Here is a 16,548-nt window from a genome sequence, read left to right as displayed (position 1 = left end):
CGCGGTGGTAGGGCCCGGCGCGACGTCACCCATTGTTTACAAATCAACCCGAGCCGGCAGCATTCCGGCTTCGCTGCTGCAGGCTGGCTGCGCGAGCGCCAGCCGGGCCCGGCTTTTGCGTCCGCCCCGGTCCCGGCCCAGACCCCGGCTCCGGCCTTAGCCCCACGCCGGGATCAACCGCGGCCCACCCAATCCGCGGTCCGCCCAGCCGCCAAGCGACGCCCGCCGAGCTCCGGGTGCCCGGGCCGAAGGCCATGCCGTGCGGGAGGGAGGAGGAAGAGGAAGCCGGCGAGGAAGCGGAGGGGGAGGAAGAAGAAGAGGAGGAGGAGGAGGAGGAGGAGGGCAGCTTCCTCCTGCTGGAGCAGTCGGTGACGCTGGGCGGTTCGGGCGAGGTGGATCGGCTGGTGGCCCAGATCGGCGAGACGCTGCAGCTGGACGCGGCGCAGGACAGCCCGGCCTCCCCGTGCGCTCCCCCGGGGCCGCCACAGCAGCAGCCCCCGCGGCCCCCGGCGGCGGTGAGGGCGGACAAGGCCCGGGCCCCCGGCGTGCCGCTGCTGCCGCCGCCCACGTTGGCCGAGGCGGTGGGCCCGGCTCCCCCGGGTGCTGTTCGCTGCGCCCTCGGGGACCGTGGCCGCGTGCGAGGGCGGGCTGCGCCCTACTGCGTGGCCGAGCTGGCCGCGGGCTCCAACGTGCTGTCTCCGCTGCCCCCTCAGCCCGGCCTTGATGTTCCACCGGGGGCCGGCAAGCAGGGCATCCCGCAGCCGTTGTCAGGCCCGTGCCGGCGAGGATGGCTCCGAGGCGCCGCCTCCTCCCGCCGCCTGCAGCAACGACGCGGTTCCCAACCCGAAACCCGCACGAGCGACGACGACCCGCACCGGCTCCTGCAGCAACTAGTGCTCTCGGGAAACCTCATCAAGGAGGCTGTGCGGAGGCTCCATTCGCGAAGGCTGCAGTTGCGCCCCAAGCTTCCCCCGTGCCAGCTCCCGGGGCCGCTGTCCGCCCCGGCACAGGAGCCCCGCTCGCCCCGAAGCCCCCGCGCGGCCTGCAGTGACCCAGGCGCGCCGCGGAGGAGGGCGCAGCTCAGAACTGGAGACGGTGTTCTCGTCCCTGGCAGCTAACAGCCAGGGTGGCCGCAGCGCCGGCCTCCGACTGGGAGACCATGGGGCTCTCCGAGGGCTGCATCCCTGCTCAGACTAGTGGAGAGCTCGCTCCTTTTGAAGCAGAGAAAATAAGCTGGTGTAGACGGAGAGCCGAGACATCGCGAGTGTTTTCGCGGGCGACGGTGGTCCAAGGCCCCGATCTGCTTGCAATTCAGCTGGCGCTGCTCAGGACTCCCAGTTGGCGGTGACCCGCGCAGCCCACGACCACGTGGCCGCGGCCCAAGCTTCTCGGGCCCGCAGAGCACGGAACGACTGTAGAGGACCGCAGTTACTTGCTTTACCTTTCCAAGGCTGTTTCCCGATCCGTGTCGGGGGAGGGCGACATGAGCAGTTTCAGGGAGCACCCCAACCTGCCGGACTTGAAGATTGTACGACACTTAGCAAACCCAGCGCGTGTCTTTCCGGGTGCTGTTCTTAACAGAAACCACGCGGCCTCGGGAAAGGACCCTCTTGGGGTTGAGTGGGAGTAGCCTTTTCTTCTGCCTTCTCTTTGCAAGCTGGCCGCCTTTTCCTGAGCGCACGGGGAAGCCCGTACACCACGGGAGGACGGCGGCGGGGGTGTTGGAGGTGGGAGGGTGGGGTGAGAGGCGCAGGGACCCTCTGTCCTCTCTCCAATGTGCTGCGACAGCCTGTCCGCCCCTCCCCGGGTTCAAGGTCACAGAGTTGCGGGGCTCCAGCTGTGCAGAGTGGCCGCGTTCTGCGGTTGCGCAGAGAGGGGCTCGCCGTTTGGCGAGAGCCAGAGGGTCCCGAGAACGAGGGCGTGGGCACTCGGGGACGTGCCGGGACCCACCGTCCCTGGTCGCGCCCCGGGTTCCTCCTCGTCCCCCCTGCTTTGCTGTCCTACTCCAGCCGGTGGCCGTGGCGATTCCGGGGCCTGAGCAGTGGGGAGCGAGGGGGCTAGCGAGACGCCACGTGACAGGCACTCCGGGGACGCACAGCCTCGCACAGCCGCTTGAAATGGGCTCTCGGGGCCATTTGCAATAACAGCTGCAATTCCCGGGGTAGACGGAGTTGGTTTCCGCCCCCTGCCCCTCCCCCCAGCCGTGCCAGCTCGCCTTTGTAAGGGAAGGAAACCGAGTAGAAAATGTGACCCTCCAAATGGAGACGCTGCGGGCTCTGCCATTGTGATCGTGGGGACGTGTTGGGAGCACACTGCTTACTCCCGGAGGGCGCCAAGACTGTTCTGTTGTTTTAGTTTCATAAAGCGTCAATGGCTTGTTCCATGTCCAGATGTGGCTATTGACGAATCTACACTTCGCAGCGGAGTGTCTGGAATCGTGGCTGTCCTGATACAGGATTTTAACTTAACCGAAATACCTGCTTTGAATAAATGTGTTGGGTTATTATTTTGAGGGGGTGGGGGTGATGATTTTCTATTCTACTTGCCATCCGTGGGGAAGATGTACAAAACACATTTCTCTGATCTCCATAAACATGAAAACACTTGAAATCCCTGCCAGCCTGGCTTGCAGATGGTAATTAGAGCGCCTGTGTGTCTGAGCAGCTCACTAGTTAGACAAGGTCTGGGCAGCTGGGTGTGTATTAGTGCTGGCATGAAATGAAATAAAAGTGAGGTCAGGTTTTGGACCAATCCCATCCCCAGACTTGAGGGCCTTTGGCTCAGCCATCAGTGATGGAGATGTTGCTACATCGCCTGTGACTTCGCTCAGGACGTCAGATGGGCCATCGCTGCGGACTTGGGGGGACGATCGCATTTTTCTTTCTGCTGTGGCCGTTGGGTGGATTTTTGGTTGGGGGCTGCTCAGAATGCAAGCCTGGACGTGGCAAAGTTGGCCCAAAGCTTATCAAAGGACTCCTCCCTTTTCTGCCCTTGACAGATTTGCTACCAGTCTGTCCCCCAAGCAGTGACAAAACAGCCCGTCTGTCCCTCCAGTGCGGAGTTACTGTGGCCTGGGTGACAGAGAGGACACCTAGGGCTTAAGTCCACTTGGACAAGTTGCCCAGCCTCTGTGGGCTTCAGTTTCCTCTTCTCACAAAACGGATAATGAGATGAAGGGTGGGTGGTGACAGACATGCCCTGGAAGTGCACGGCAGGGGGTCCCTACCCCTTCCTTCCTAGGGCTGTTCCAAAATAGCCAAGTGGCTCGGTTTCTCACAGAACAAGGGTGCGTGCTGGTCCCAAAACCTCCTTCTGGAATGACTGTCCGCTTTTCAAGTCCTGATTTCCTGCCTCTCTGACTCGATGCCCCTTTCTCTCTTCCTCACTCTCTAATACACAGACCCTGATGGGCTTGGAAGACCCCCTCTGCGCAGGAAGCCAGCCAATTCCCCAGAAGGGGTGGGGGAGGGGCTGGCTCAGTCTAGTGTGGCCCAGCAAGGAAAGGGCGGTCCTGGAGGCTCCGGGGCCTCCCACAGAGCGCTGGGCTCCTGCCTCTGGGTGCTGGGCACCGGGGAAAAGCGGACAACTGCTGACTTTCCCACAGGAGAGTGGCCCTGAGGTCGTCCTCTGTCCCAGTTCTTAGTTGGGGAGGGATCTCAGGGGTCAAGGGTTGGGGAAATCCATGGTTTTCTTTGCATCCCTCAAAGCTACTGCACCAACTGTGCTGACTTCTTGTCATAAAAATGATTGGCGAAGGCCAGGCTCAGTCTTAGGGTTCAGACAGTACAATTTTCTCCCTGAGAAAAGGAAAATGGGGTGGGCGTTTGGTGCAGGCCTTAAGGCAGTACTTAGGATGCCCACATGGCATATGGGAGTACCTGAGTTTGAGTTCCAGCGGCACCTCCAATGGCAGCTTCCTGCTAACGCCTCCCCTGGCAGGCAGCAGGTGATGGCTTCCGACCGAGGTCCCTGCCACCCATGTGGGAGACCCTAATGGAGTTCCCGGATCTTGGCTTCCACCTGGCCCCACACTAGCTATTGAAGGCTCTGGGTGAGTGAACCAGAGGACAGGAGCTCTCTCTCTCCCTGTCTTTCAAATGCATATGAATATAAATAAGTAACATTTTTCAAAAGGAAAACTGGAGAAAACAAATGCCGGCTATACATAAGGCACTGTAAATGCACTATAATCCCACAGCTTATCTTTTCAAAAATCCTGCCAAGCCTTATTATTCAGCCCCAGATGTTCTTTTTAGAATAAGTCAGGATTTAGTAAGTCAAGGAGATGGGCGGGGAGTAATTTGCCAAAATCATTTCTGCTGTCAGAGGCTCTAACAGAATCGGGAACCCAGGTCTCTGGGCTCTCAGTGCAGGCTTCTTTCCAACAGCTCCGTACTATGGTCTGGTTGGTCGTCACTCACAGCGAGTCCCTGTACACACAGCAGGACGTGTGAAGGACGCACCTGCCATTGGAACCCTGGGCCCTAGGCTAAGCCAGGGGATGCCAGCTGTGTTTCTTTACACAGTCTTCTGCATCCTGAGAAGACAGTGGCCACAGAAAATGGTCTGGAAGAGATAAAAGACCAAAGCTATAAACTGAATGAAAATAAAGCCAAACTGAAATGGCATTGATTGGAAAATAAGCGATTTGGAGAAAATGCCACACTGCGTGGAGAACTCGAGTCTGCTGCCCCAAGATTTCATTCCTAATTAGGTGTAAGTGCTACAATATTCAGATTCCATTTTTATTCTTTTTTAGAGCTTCTTTTTCCATCTCAGAAGCAGAAGCGTGGAGCGAAGATCAGACACCACTTTCCTGGCCAGCAAAGTCTCTGTCTAACCCTGTGATCCCTTCCTTCCAATCAGGAAAGAGTTACCTTGGCAACCAAATTACTAAGTCACTCAATTAGCTCCCCCCTCTTCTACCAATGCTCGGTAATCACAGAATGTCAGCCCCGGGAGAGCTCAGCTCTCAGATGCCTGGTGCTACCGTCTCATTTAGAGATGGAAGCCCAGAGAGGTCTCCTCTCACAGGTGCACTCCATTAGCAAACTGGGGAAGCTGGTACAGGCAGCGGGCACACCCTCTGCCACACAACGTTTCCTTTCATGGCAGAAGGGACAACAAATAACCTGCCCATGGCAGTGTTTGTGAGAATATAATGCACAAGAGCGTGGGCTTGGCCGGCATCCCTGCTTGGGAGCTGTGTGATTTGAGAAGGGATCTGTAGGCTCAAGCATTGTGGGGAATTCATCTACAAACAGGTGTAAGAGTAGAACTTACCTTGAAGGACTGTGTATAAATATTAAACTAGATCAAATTCTATGGCAAGCGAATAGTAAACATATAAGTAATAAACAAAACATCCCTCCCAGAAGCTGTTGGGTAAATGTCACTTCTATGAGTCTTTTCTCTTTTTTTTATGATTTATTTATTTACTTGAAAGAGTTACACAGAGAGAGAAGGAGAGGCAGAGAGAGAGAGAGAGAGAGAGAGAGAGTGTCTTTCATCCGCTGGTTCACTCCCCAGTTGGCCGAAAGGGCCAGAGGTGGGCCAATTGGAAGCCAGGAGTTTCTTCCGGGTCTCCCACACAGGTGCAGGGGCCCAAGGACCTGGGTCATCTTCCACTGCCTTCCCAGGCCACAGCAGAGAGCTGGATCAGAAGAGGCACAGCCGGGACTCAAGCTGGCACCCATATGGGATGCCGGCACTGCAGGTGGCAGCCTTACCAGCTATGCCACAGCGCTGGACCTCTATGAGTCTTCTGCTTAAAAAATCCTGTCTCAATCACTTCTTCAATCCATTTCTTTTGAAAATTTTTATCACTATTTATTTGAGAGGCAGAGACAGAGTGAGAGAGCATTCCCATGTGCTGGTTCACTTTCCCAATGTCAACCAACAGCCCAGGAACCAGAACTCAGCCTGAGCTCAACAAACTTGTTTCCTCTGAAAATCAGACCAATTTCTTGATCATCAACGCTGTCACACCAGTGAATGTTAAGATACGTATGGAGGGAAGGGATAATTTGTCTCAAAGAGGTTTAATGGGAAAAGAGTGGCGGTCACTTAACCAAGCTTGGGAGGGAACTCAGGGTTACAGGAGGAGCCACAGGAATATCACTTGGGGCCCCAAGTCTTACCTCCCCCATTTCCTGTTAGAAGACCCCTTCCCAGGCTGGCGCCGTGGCTCACTAGGCTAATCCTCCGCCTTGCGGCGCCGGCACACAGGGTTCTAGTCCCGGTCGGGGCGCCGGATTCTGTCCCGGTTGCCCCTCTTCCAGGCCAGCTCTCTGGTGTGGCCAGGGAGTGCAGTGGAGGATGGCCCAAGTGCTTGGGCCCTGCACCCCATGGGAGACCAGGAGAAGCACCTGGCTCCTGCCTTCAGATCCGCGAGGTGCGCTGGCCGCAGTGCGCCAACCGCGGCGGCCATTGGAGAGTGAACCAACGGCAAAGGAAGACCTTTCTCTCTGTCTCTCTCACTGTCCACTCTGCCTGTCCAAAAAAAAAAAAAAAAAAAAAAAAAAAAGAAAGAAAGAAAAGAAAAGAAAACCCCTTCCCTGGGCTGGGTGTTGGGCTCAGTGGTTAAGATTCTGCTTGGGATGCCTTCATCCCATAGCTGAGTGCCTGGTTCGAGTCCTAGTTCCACTTCCAATTCTAGCTTTCCAGCTTCCTGATCATGTGTAACGGAGGCAACAGATGACTTGAGTACCTGGGTCCCTGCCACTCACATGGGGAACCCAGTTAGAGCTCTGGGCTCCTGGATTCAGCCTGGTCCAGTCCCAGCTGTTGCAGGCATTTGAGGACTAAGCCAGTGAATGGAAGATTTCTCTTTCTCTCTCTCTCTCCTGCCTTTCAAATAAAGAAAACAATACAATAAAATGTTTTAACAAAAGAAAAGAAAGTCCATCCCCTTCTAATTTGACAACAGCCTCTGTGCTCAGTTCTACTGGCCTGCCCTGGCCACTCAGGTCTACAACTGGTACAGAGAAGATGGGGCAGTTTCTTCCTGGGGAGTGACTTTTGAGTTCATCTGGTTCTCACCATCTTATTTACTGTCATTATGGAGTTATCTCAGGGGCTCACTTGGCTATGTTTTCTCTTCCCAGCGAAACTGTCTATTCTTTGATGGCAGAGGAATGACAAGATGAAAAGAATGTTTTCGGCAGGTTGTCAGGCACAGTGTGGGGAGTGGATGGAGGCTGAGGGCGTGCATCTATGGTCAGCCCAATAACTAGTTGGCGTTAGGGCACCCAGGCCCTGGGCGGTAAGAACCTGGGCAGAAAGGGAGAGGAAAAGACAGGAGAGAGAATTTTGAAAACAAAACCCATGGAGCTCAGCACAGTACCATATAGCTGTAAAAAATGTGGACTCTGTGCCAGACTGCTCGGCTCCTTCCTTTAAAGTTCCTGCCTGTGAACTTGGGCAGGTTACTTCACCTCTAACCTCCGGTTTCTCAGCTGCAAAGGCCAATAATAATAAAAGTTGTTGTGAGGATTAATCGAGGTAATGCTCGTAAAAGTGCTTAGGTCACTGCTTGAGACATAGCCACATTTAGAGAATTAGCATTTAGTCCATATTTACAGAACAAACCAATGGTAGAATTTCAAGACTGGCCACGGCTACTGGAGCAGGTGCCTCGGACACAGATGATGAGCTGTGGTGCCCAGAAGCTGGAAGAAGCTGGGAAAGAAGGGGAGCAGCTACACAGGGAAACAGGGCCAGGAGTGGCCCGTGCCTGGCCCAGGTGGATAGACGGCAAGAGGGGAGACTCTAGAGGAAGGAGTCTACAAAGGACGAGGCCCTGGAGGAGACAGGAAGGCACAGGGCCCAACCTAGACAAGTCTGATGAGCAGGGCTCAGGGGCACTGGAGGCGCGAGGTGCCACATGATCGCACAACACAGAGAGGGACCCGGCTGCAGAAACAACCTAAGGGCTCCTCACGTCTGGGGCTGGGTGTTTAATGTTGCCAGCGATGAATTCTCTGCAGATGATGCTACAACAGAACGAAAACTAAAACTGATAGCAAAGAGCTTATTAACTGCTTCCCCTTATCAACTGCTAACTGACTCACCGAGGTAAACTCACAAACCACCCCCACCCTCCAGCCCGTTAGCTGATAGGCTATTGGAAGATAGCAGGCCGTTTGTTTGACTTATTGATTTGGGTGGGTTAAAGCAGCACAAGCTGCTTATCAGCCTGCTACCTTTGCCCTGCCTTTTGCCCATCTCTTTCTCAACTGTGAATGAGATTCCACTGCCCGATGGGGAGAGATGCTTTCCTCAAAATCTGCCTCAGGCACTGAAGTCCCAAGCAAACCCCTGGCTCCAAGACACATCATCAACACTACCTCCCTCTGCGGGGTTAGCTAAGGATGGGAGAGGGGCCGGTGCTGTGACGTAGCAGGTTAAGCCTCTGACAGCAGCACCAGCATCCCAAATGGGCACTGGTTCAAATCCTGGATGCTCCACTTCCAATTCAGCTCCCACTTCCGATCCAGCTCCCTGCTAATGGCCTAGGAAAGCAATGGAAGATGGCCCAAGTGCTTGGGCCCCTGCATGGGAGACCCAGAAGAAGCTCCTGGCTCCGGATTGGCCTGGCTCTGGCTGTTGCAACCATTTGGGGAGTGAACCAGCAGACAGAAGATTCTCTCTCTGTAACTCTGCCTCTAAAAAAAAAAAAAAAAAAATCAGAGGAACTCTGTGCAGATGTGCAAAACACACTTCTCAATGGCACTAATAAAGGGAAGCTGAATTTCCTTCAGTGTTTATAAGACAAGGAAAGTCTCTGAGCGAGATCTGAGTGTAACACCCTGGCCCTCTGCAGGCTGCCTGCCCACAGGAGAATGCAAACATAGATGTGTGTGTGTGCACGCACATATGTGTAGACACGCTCACATACATTCTACCACGTCCACAGCTCACCCTACAGCCTTCCCTGGGCTTCTACTCCTGCTCTTGCTTGGTCTGTCCCCTCTCTCCTCCCACAGAGGTCTGGTGAGCCGGCCTATGTGTAGCATGGTCAGGCCTGGCACATGGTCGGCCCTCTATATATTAGTGAGCGCTGTTCTACTGCCCAACTGCCAGCATCTCCAGGCTCCGTCCACCCCTCTTCGCCCTAATTGTCACATCTATCTTCAGCCTGATCTGTCTCCCACACCTAGCCATTCATGAGACAGTGGGCTGCCGTGCCTGTAACTTCCCACAAACTCCCAAGCAGCCTTCCCCGCCCCCACATCCTCAGCATACCCACAGCTTCTCCTTGCCACTTCCCCATTGCTCTGGCCCTTCGGGGCCTGACACTGGCAGTGTTCTCAGGGAAGCTTAGGCACTGGCTCCTTCAGAAGACAACTGTCCAACTCCACCCTTGCCCGTGCTCCCAGCTCAGTGCCCACCCATTCCAAAGCACTAGGGACATCTTAGCCAAAATCAATCCTGGGCCAAGTGCTAGGGGGAGCTAACCCAAGCTGCAACACCTTGGAAACGGCCTTTGCCTCCCAGACACAGGAATGTTTTCCCAGGCTGGATCAGTACCAGGGACTGGGGTGTGTGAGAAAAGGGACATGGATGGGCTCAAACAGGAGGCAAGAGGATTCACTAAAGAATCTGGAGTTCGGGGCACCTGCTGTGGCACAGCGGGTTAAGCCACCACTTGGAGCACCCACATCCCACACTGGAGTGCCTGATTTGAGTCCTGGCTATTCTGCTTCTGAACCAGCTTCCTGCTAATGCACCTAGGAAGCGCTGGATTAATGGCTCAAGTGCTCGAGTCCCTGCTACCACGGGGGAGACCCAGATGGAGTTCCTGGCTCCCGGCATCAGCCTGGTCCAGCCCCGACTATTGCAGGCATTCAGAGAGTGAGCCAGCAGACGGACGATTTTTTTTCTTGCTATACATTTCTTTCTTTCTTTCTTTTTTTTTTTTTTTTTTTTTTTTTTTTTTTTTTTTTTTTTGACAGGCAGAGTGGATAGTGAGAGAGAGAGACAGAGAGAAAGGTCTTCCTTTTGCCGTTGGTTCACTCTCTCCAATGGCCGCCACGGCCGGAGCGCTTCGGCTGGCGCACTGCGCTGATCCAAAGCCAGGAGCCAGGTGCTTCTCCTGGTCTCCCATGGGGTGCAGGGCCCAAGCACTTGGGCCATCCTCCACTGCACTCCCTGGCCACAGCAGAGAGCTGGCCTGGAAGAGGGGCAACTGGGAAAGAATCCGGCGCCCCGACCGGGACTAGAACCCGGTGTGCCGGCGCCGCTAGGTGGAGGATTAGCCTATTGAGCCGCGGCACCGGCCTGCTATAATTTCAAATGCTGCTCTACCACCAGTAATTTGTACTTCTCACCTCTGAAATGAGCAAAGTAATATCTTGTAAAAGATGCCTACCAGCTCACTCTCCCTTCTCTTTGCCTTTCACATAGATGAAAATAAATATACGTGGGGCTGGGGCTGGGGCTGGGGCGTAGCAGGTAAAGCCGATGCCTGCAGTGCTGGCATCCCACATGGGCACCGGTTCATGTCCCAGCTGCTCTACTTCCCATCCAGCTCTCTGCTGTGGCCAGGGAAAACAGCAGAAGATGACCCAAATCCTTGGGCCCCTGCACACGCATGTGAGACCTGGAAGAAGCTCCTGGCTCCTGGCTTCGGATCAGTTCAGCTCTGGCCGTTGCAGTCCTTTGGGGAGTTAACCAGTGGAATGGAAGACCTCTCTGTCTCTCTGTCTCTCCTTCTCTCTCTGTTACTCTGACTCTCAAGTAAACAAATGCATCTTTTTTTAAAAAAGACATATATGTAAGAAAATAAGTAGGGAATTAAAAACAAAAGTAGACCCACCAGCGGATCCAGCATTGCGGCACAGTGAGTTAAACCACTGCTTGCGACACACCAGCATCCCACATCCGAGTGCTGGTTCAAATCCCGGCTGCTCTGCTTCTGATCGTCTCCTGCTACTGCGCCTGAGAAGGCAGCGGAACACAGATAGCCTAAGCACTTGGGCCCTGGCCACCCACGTGGGAAACCCAGATGGCTCCTGGCTTCAGTCTGTCCCGGGCTGTTCTGGCCATCTGTGGAGTGAACCAAGGGATGGAAGATTTTTCTCTTTCTCTGTCTCTGCCCCTCTGCCTTTCAAATAATAAATAAATAAATCTCTAAAAAGGTGCCTACCAGGACGCCTGCCTGCAACAGGGTCTAGTTCCCTCTCCCTGTCTGCTTAGCTTCTTGGTCCTATATAGATCTCATCTCCTTGGCCACGGTCACCATTCTCATTTCAGCCCTGGGTGTTGCAGATCCACAGGATTTCTACATTTGGGGACCCCTGTCTGTCCTGGCCCTCTGACCTCAGCTTTAAGGAGGACCTAAGCTTCTGAGCAGGAAGCAGCCATTTAAGCCATTACCTGTGCCTCCTGGTGATGCGACTCCCATTCCCTGTGAGGCTCTCAGCACCCAGGCCTCCTGTGAGTGCCACCAGGATGTCTGTAAACCTGCCTCATCCTGGATTCTGGGAAATTTGCATTTCTCTGGCTGATGCACAACAAATGCTAGAGAATGGCGCTGCTGTTATGTTGAAGGTTTAGCAGGGTTGGGGTTTGGAGGATCCACTTAAGAACTTCTCCATATGTAGTATAGGAGAAAACAGTGGCAAGGAAGTTTTGTGGGGCTGGCGCTGTGGTGTAGCAGGTGAGGCCGCTATCTACAGTACCATGTGGACACCCTGGTTCGAGTCCCAGCCACTCCACTTCCAATCCTGCTCTCTGCCATGGCCTGGGAAAGCAGTACAAGATGGCCCAAGTCCTGCGTGGGAGACCCAGAAGAAGCTCCTGTCTCCTGGCTTCGGGTCAGCACAGCTCAGGCCGTTGAGGCCAACTGCGGAGTGAACCAGCGGATGGAAGACTTCTCTCTCTCTGTAACGCTGCCTTTCAAATAAGTCAATCAATATAAGGCATTGTCTGATTACATGAAAAAAATTTTTTTAAAAAAGGCTCATGTTAAGTGGAAAATTATGACTGGCAGAGCTGGCTGATGACAGAGCCAGACTGGCCAGGGTGAAATCCCACCTCCAGCAGCCGGCACTGTGGCACAGCGCATTAAGCCATCTGTGACCCTGACATCCCATAGCAGCACACTGATGGTCCCCACTGCTCTACTTCTTATCCAATTTCCTGATTAAAAAAACAAACATGGCAGGGGAAGATGACTCAGCCACATAGGCCTCTGCTACACCCTTGGGAGACCCAGATGGAGCTCCAGGCTCCTGGCCCAGCCCCAGCCGTTGTGGCCATTTGAGAAGTGAACCCACAGATGGAAGGATTTCTCCCTCTGTCCCTTTCTATCACTCTGCCTTTCAAAAAAAATCCAACACCTCATCAAAGGTTGTAATTTTGAGGAAACTATTTGTCTTCATCTGTGAAATGGAACACCAGTGCCTACCTCATGGCACACAAACCAACACGTGGAGGGCTGGAGGTGGTGGCAGCACCCGAACTGGGGTGCCTGCCTCCAGGCCCGGGAGGCTCCACTTCTAACCCAGCTTCCTGCTAATGCACACTGATGTCTCAAAGACTTGGGTCCCTGCTACCCACGTGGGAAACCCAGGAGATCTGGGCTCCTGGCTTTGGTCTGGCCCAGCCCTGGCTGCTGTGGGCATTTGGGAAGATCCCTCTCTGCCTTCCAAATAAATAAAATATTCAAAATAAAGTCATCTTTATGATGGCGGTGACAAGCATTAACAGTTATTTTGTGAGCCCTTAAGCTTCCCACACACCTCAGGTCCTCATTTAAGTCCTATTATGTACTCCTGTTTCAGGGAAGGCATTTGGCCTAGCGGTTAAGACGCCTGTGTCCCACAGCAGAATACCTGGGTTCAATTCTCAGCTCCAGCCTGACTCTAGCTTCCTGCTAATGCAGACCCCATGGGGCAGCGATGGTGGCTGGAGTTATCGGATTCCTGCCAGCTGCATTGCATTCCCAGCTCCTGGCTTTGGCCCCTTGGCAGGCACTTGGAGAGTGAACAATGAGTTTGTCCCTTTCAAACAGATAGTAGTAAAGTAATATTTCTTTCTTAAGTAGTAACTGGTTTACTGGCGGGAGAAGGGAAAAGCTCGGAGCGGTGTGACCTGGCCCCAGTGACGCACTGGTGAAGGCCAGGCTGGATCCAGCCTCTCCCTGAGTCCCGGGCTCTCCCTGGAACCCCAGCCTGGGCGTGCTGGGCAGGAGAGGCCTCCAGGGAAGGGGCTTCAGCAGGACTCCTGCTGGAGAGGAGGAAGAGACGGCTTCAGGGAACCAAACCCCTGCCTGCTCAAGCCAAGCAACGCCACAACCACTGAAGATGCTGGAAAAGCCCCGTTTTTCTCTCCCTGGGCCACAGCTAAGGCTAGGTCTCAAGGGGGAAGTCAGGCTGGCTTTGTGGCGCCTTCCCCATTCTTCACCAGAACATACCAGATGGAGACCCAGCTCCCTCCCGAGCAGAAGGCATTTCTAGAGCAGGTTCTACATCCACACAGGGCACGGGAGCCCACCTAGCAGCTTTCAGAAACCTGGACTTCATTTTATGATCGTGGGGAAACATCACCCCAGAAGCACTTAAGTCCAGCAGCTCTGCCAGAGCAGAGCCAGCCCCAGCCACCTGCCAGGTCCCCTCGGTCACCAAGGGTGCTCATCCGTACTGGGGGACCCCCACGCTGTGCTCCCCCTCCCCCACCTCCCACCAAAAAGCCAAACTGCGCTCCAAAACAAAAAAAACAAATTTATTCAGCAGACATTTTAATTAAGAAATCCTATAAATCAGGACCACCACAATTTCAGACACTCCGTTGCGAAGTGTACGTCAATAGCTACATCGGAAGGATGACCAAGCCATTGAAACTTAAAAAAAAAAAAAAAAAAAAAAAAAACTGGTTTAGCTACCTTAAAGTGTGGGGGTGGCACCTTACTAAAGCACCGCCGTCAAGTTTCAGAGGGCAGAGCCAGCGGCTTCTCCTCTGGGAGAGTCACATTTAAAAACAGCTTCCGTCACTCTCAAAGAGCTGGCACAGCAGGAGGACACATTCCTTGCTGGGAGGGTCGGAATGAGAGGAGAAAAGGCAGGGTCCCTTCGCCATCCCACCAGACACCAGCCGGGCTGCAACACGGAGGGGCGGCTGGCGGATGGGAGAGAAACTGGAGACACTGTTTGTAAGTTTCTGAGAAAGCTCCTGGCATGGCCAAGAGCTGCCGTGCAGGGGGAGGAGCTGCGGAAAGAGGGAAAGCACAGCAAAAGCAAGGAACTCGCACACAGCCTCTCTGCCTGTGTCCTCGGGAGATTCCAAGCAGTAGCAAAGCACAGACCCTGGCTCTTGCAGCAAGAAAAGGAGACCCCCGGGGTTGAATTCAGAAACCCCAAAGCCTTCCGCTCACAGCAAACTGTAACCTTGAACCGCAGGTGGCAAGGTCAAGACACTTAAAAGTCCACATTCAAATCCAACTATGGCTACCCTCAGAACTCTCCGCGTCCCTCCCCAGTCCTCAAACTGGAGTTCACAACGCACACCTCTGGCCACCACCAGAGGTGGGGAGCACAGCAGGGGGCGATGTGACCCCCCCCACCAAGCCCTTTCCTGTGGCCCCTCCCCCGGCATTTCTGTGCACAGCAATTGTAGCACCATTTGCAGTAAGCTCCTCCACCGGAAAATAATGAGAAAATATATGTGCATTGTTAGTTTTCAAGTATGGTTATAAACCCTCGCGATTCCCGCCCCTCCAAACTCCATCTTCAAACAATCCAAGCACACGACGCCCCATGGGCTAAGTCAGGTAGAGTCGATGCAAGTAGCTGCCACAGTTGTCCCAGTTTATCCCAGGTCCTTGGCCCCGAGGGTCGGGTAAACGCTCACGCAGCACGGCACGGGAGCGCCCTGGCCGGGACATTTCTCCAAGCTTAAGTTTTCTCCGACAGCCTCGCCAGGGCCGGTAACTTCTCGGTTTGGAGTCGACCCACGAGCCGCCCCGCAGTCTAGGCGCCAGCTCCCAGGATGGCGACGGAGGCTTCGGTTCAGGGCAGAGGAGGGCAGGACGCTTTCGGGTCTGCGCAGCGGCGTCCTCCTCCTCCTCCGGGGGGCTGAGTTAGAGAAAGGCGCGGGAGGGGTGCAGGGCAACCGGCTCCGGGCCGCTGCGGCCACCCCCAGGCGCAGGGGCGCCCGCGGGGCCCGTGGCTGCCACCGCAGCGACAGCGCGCTGAAGCCTCCGCACCGCCTCCTTGATGAGGTTTCCCGAGAGCACGAGCTGCTGCAGGAGCCGGTGCGGGTCGTCGTCGCCGGCGCGTGCCCCGGCTTGGGGCCATCGTCGCTGCTGCAGACGGTGGGAGGCGACGGCGCCTCGGAGCCATCCTCGCCGGCACGGGCCGGGCAGCGCGCTGGAGCCCGCGGCCAGCTCGGCCACGCAGTAGGGCGCAGCCCGCCCTCGCACGCGGCCACGGTCCCCGAGGGCGCAGCGAACAGCACCCGGGGGAGCCGGGCCCACCGCCTCGGCCAACGTGGGCGGCGGCAGCAGCGGCACGCCGGGGGCCCAGGCCTTGTCCGCCCGCACCGCCGCCGGGGGCCGCGAGGGCTGTTGCGGCGGAGGCCCTGGGGGCGCGCACGGGGAGGCCGGGCTGTCCTGCGCCGCGTCCAGCTGCAGCGTCTCGCCGATCTGGGCCACCAGCCGATCCACCTCGCCCGAACCGCCCAGCGTCACCGACTGCTCCAGCAGGAGGAAGCTGCCCTCCTCCTCCTCTTCTTCTTCCTCCCCCTCCGCTTCCTCGCCGGCTTCCTCTTCCTCCTCCCTCCGGCACGGCATGGCCTTCGGCCCGGGCACCCGGAGCTCGGCGGGCGTTGTTGGTGGCTGGGCGGCCCGCGGCCGATCCCGGAGAGGGGTTGAGGCCGGGGCCGGGGCGGACGCGGAAAGCCGGGCCCGGCGGGCACTAGCGCCGCACGCCTGCAGCCGCGAAGCCGGAATGCTGCCGGCTCGGGTTGATTTGTAAACAATGGGTGACGTCGCGCCGGGCCCTACCACCGGGCTGGGCGGGGGGGGACGCGCGAAGGGGCGCGCGGACGCGGGGCGTCGAGAGCGGCGTAAGGCCGCGGCCGTAGCGTCACGGTGGCTGGGCTCATCACCCCCCTGAGAGGGGCTCCTGGGTGTGGGGACAGCTTTCGCCCAGTGGCGGCCAGGCGAATAGGACAGGAAGTGGGAGGCTCCGAGGCGGCCCGAGTTGGTTTCTCCCACGCGCGGACACACCCCCCACACACCACCCCTGCCTCCCTCCCACGTGTCCCCAACGCCCGGGGCCGGCCGGCTCCTCCCCCGCGCGCGCGGCGCCCCGGCCCGGGCGGGGGAGGGGCGGGCGCTGCCGGCCGGCGCGGCGGGCGGAGCGGACGTGAGGTGGGGTCCCGGCGCCCCTCCGCCGTGCTCCAGGCCCCAGGCGCGCGTCGGGAACGGACGCGCCGGTGCGCGGCCACGGTTGGCTCTTTCTGTCCCGCCCCCAACCCCCACCGAGGTTCGGATGGGAACGACCTGTCCGGACGCCGGGCTCGAGCGTGCCTCCCATTTGAGAT

The 16,548-nt window shown here is 56.4% G+C and overlaps 2 protein-coding genes across 2 annotated transcripts; one reads left to right on the top strand and one right to left on the bottom strand.

Annotated features, from left to right (window-relative positions):
- Nucleotides 1-32: 32 nt before the first annotated feature.
- Nucleotides 33-1,267, top strand: FRAT1 (FRAT regulator of WNT signaling pathway 1). Its single transcript, XM_051824030.2, has one exon. The coding sequence runs from the start codon at nt 255-257 to the stop codon at nt 1,116-1,118; it is 864 nt and encodes a 287-aa protein (XP_051679990.1). The 5' UTR covers nt 33-254; the 3' UTR covers nt 1,119-1,267.
- Nucleotides 1,268-13,707: 12,440 nt separating this feature from the next.
- On the bottom strand, nt 13,708-16,539 carry FRAT2 (FRAT regulator of WNT signaling pathway 2). The gene has a single exon (XM_017348458.3). The coding sequence runs from the start codon at nt 15,791-15,793 to the stop codon at nt 15,083-15,085; it is 711 nt and encodes a 236-aa protein (XP_017203947.3). The 5' UTR covers nt 15,794-16,539; the 3' UTR covers nt 13,708-15,082.
- Nucleotides 16,540-16,548: the final 9 nt, after the last annotated feature.

Source organism: Oryctolagus cuniculus, chromosome 15 (assembly GCF_964237555.1).
Source record: "Oryctolagus cuniculus chromosome 15, mOryCun1.1, whole genome shotgun sequence".
Lineage (NCBI taxonomy): Eukaryota > Metazoa > Chordata > Mammalia > Lagomorpha > Leporidae > Oryctolagus > Oryctolagus cuniculus.
This window is presented reverse-complemented; position numbering and strand designations above follow the sequence as displayed.

Bases quoted from the DNA above. Each gene is read 5' to 3' on its own strand.
- FRAT1 (XM_051824030.2), top strand. From the start codon at position 255: ATGCCGTGCGGGAGGGAGGAGGAAGAGGAAGCCGGCGAGGAAGCGGAG.
- FRAT2 (XM_017348458.3), bottom strand. From the start codon at position 15,793: ATGCCGTGCCGGAGGGAGGAGGAAGAGGAAGCCGGCGAGGAAGCGGAG.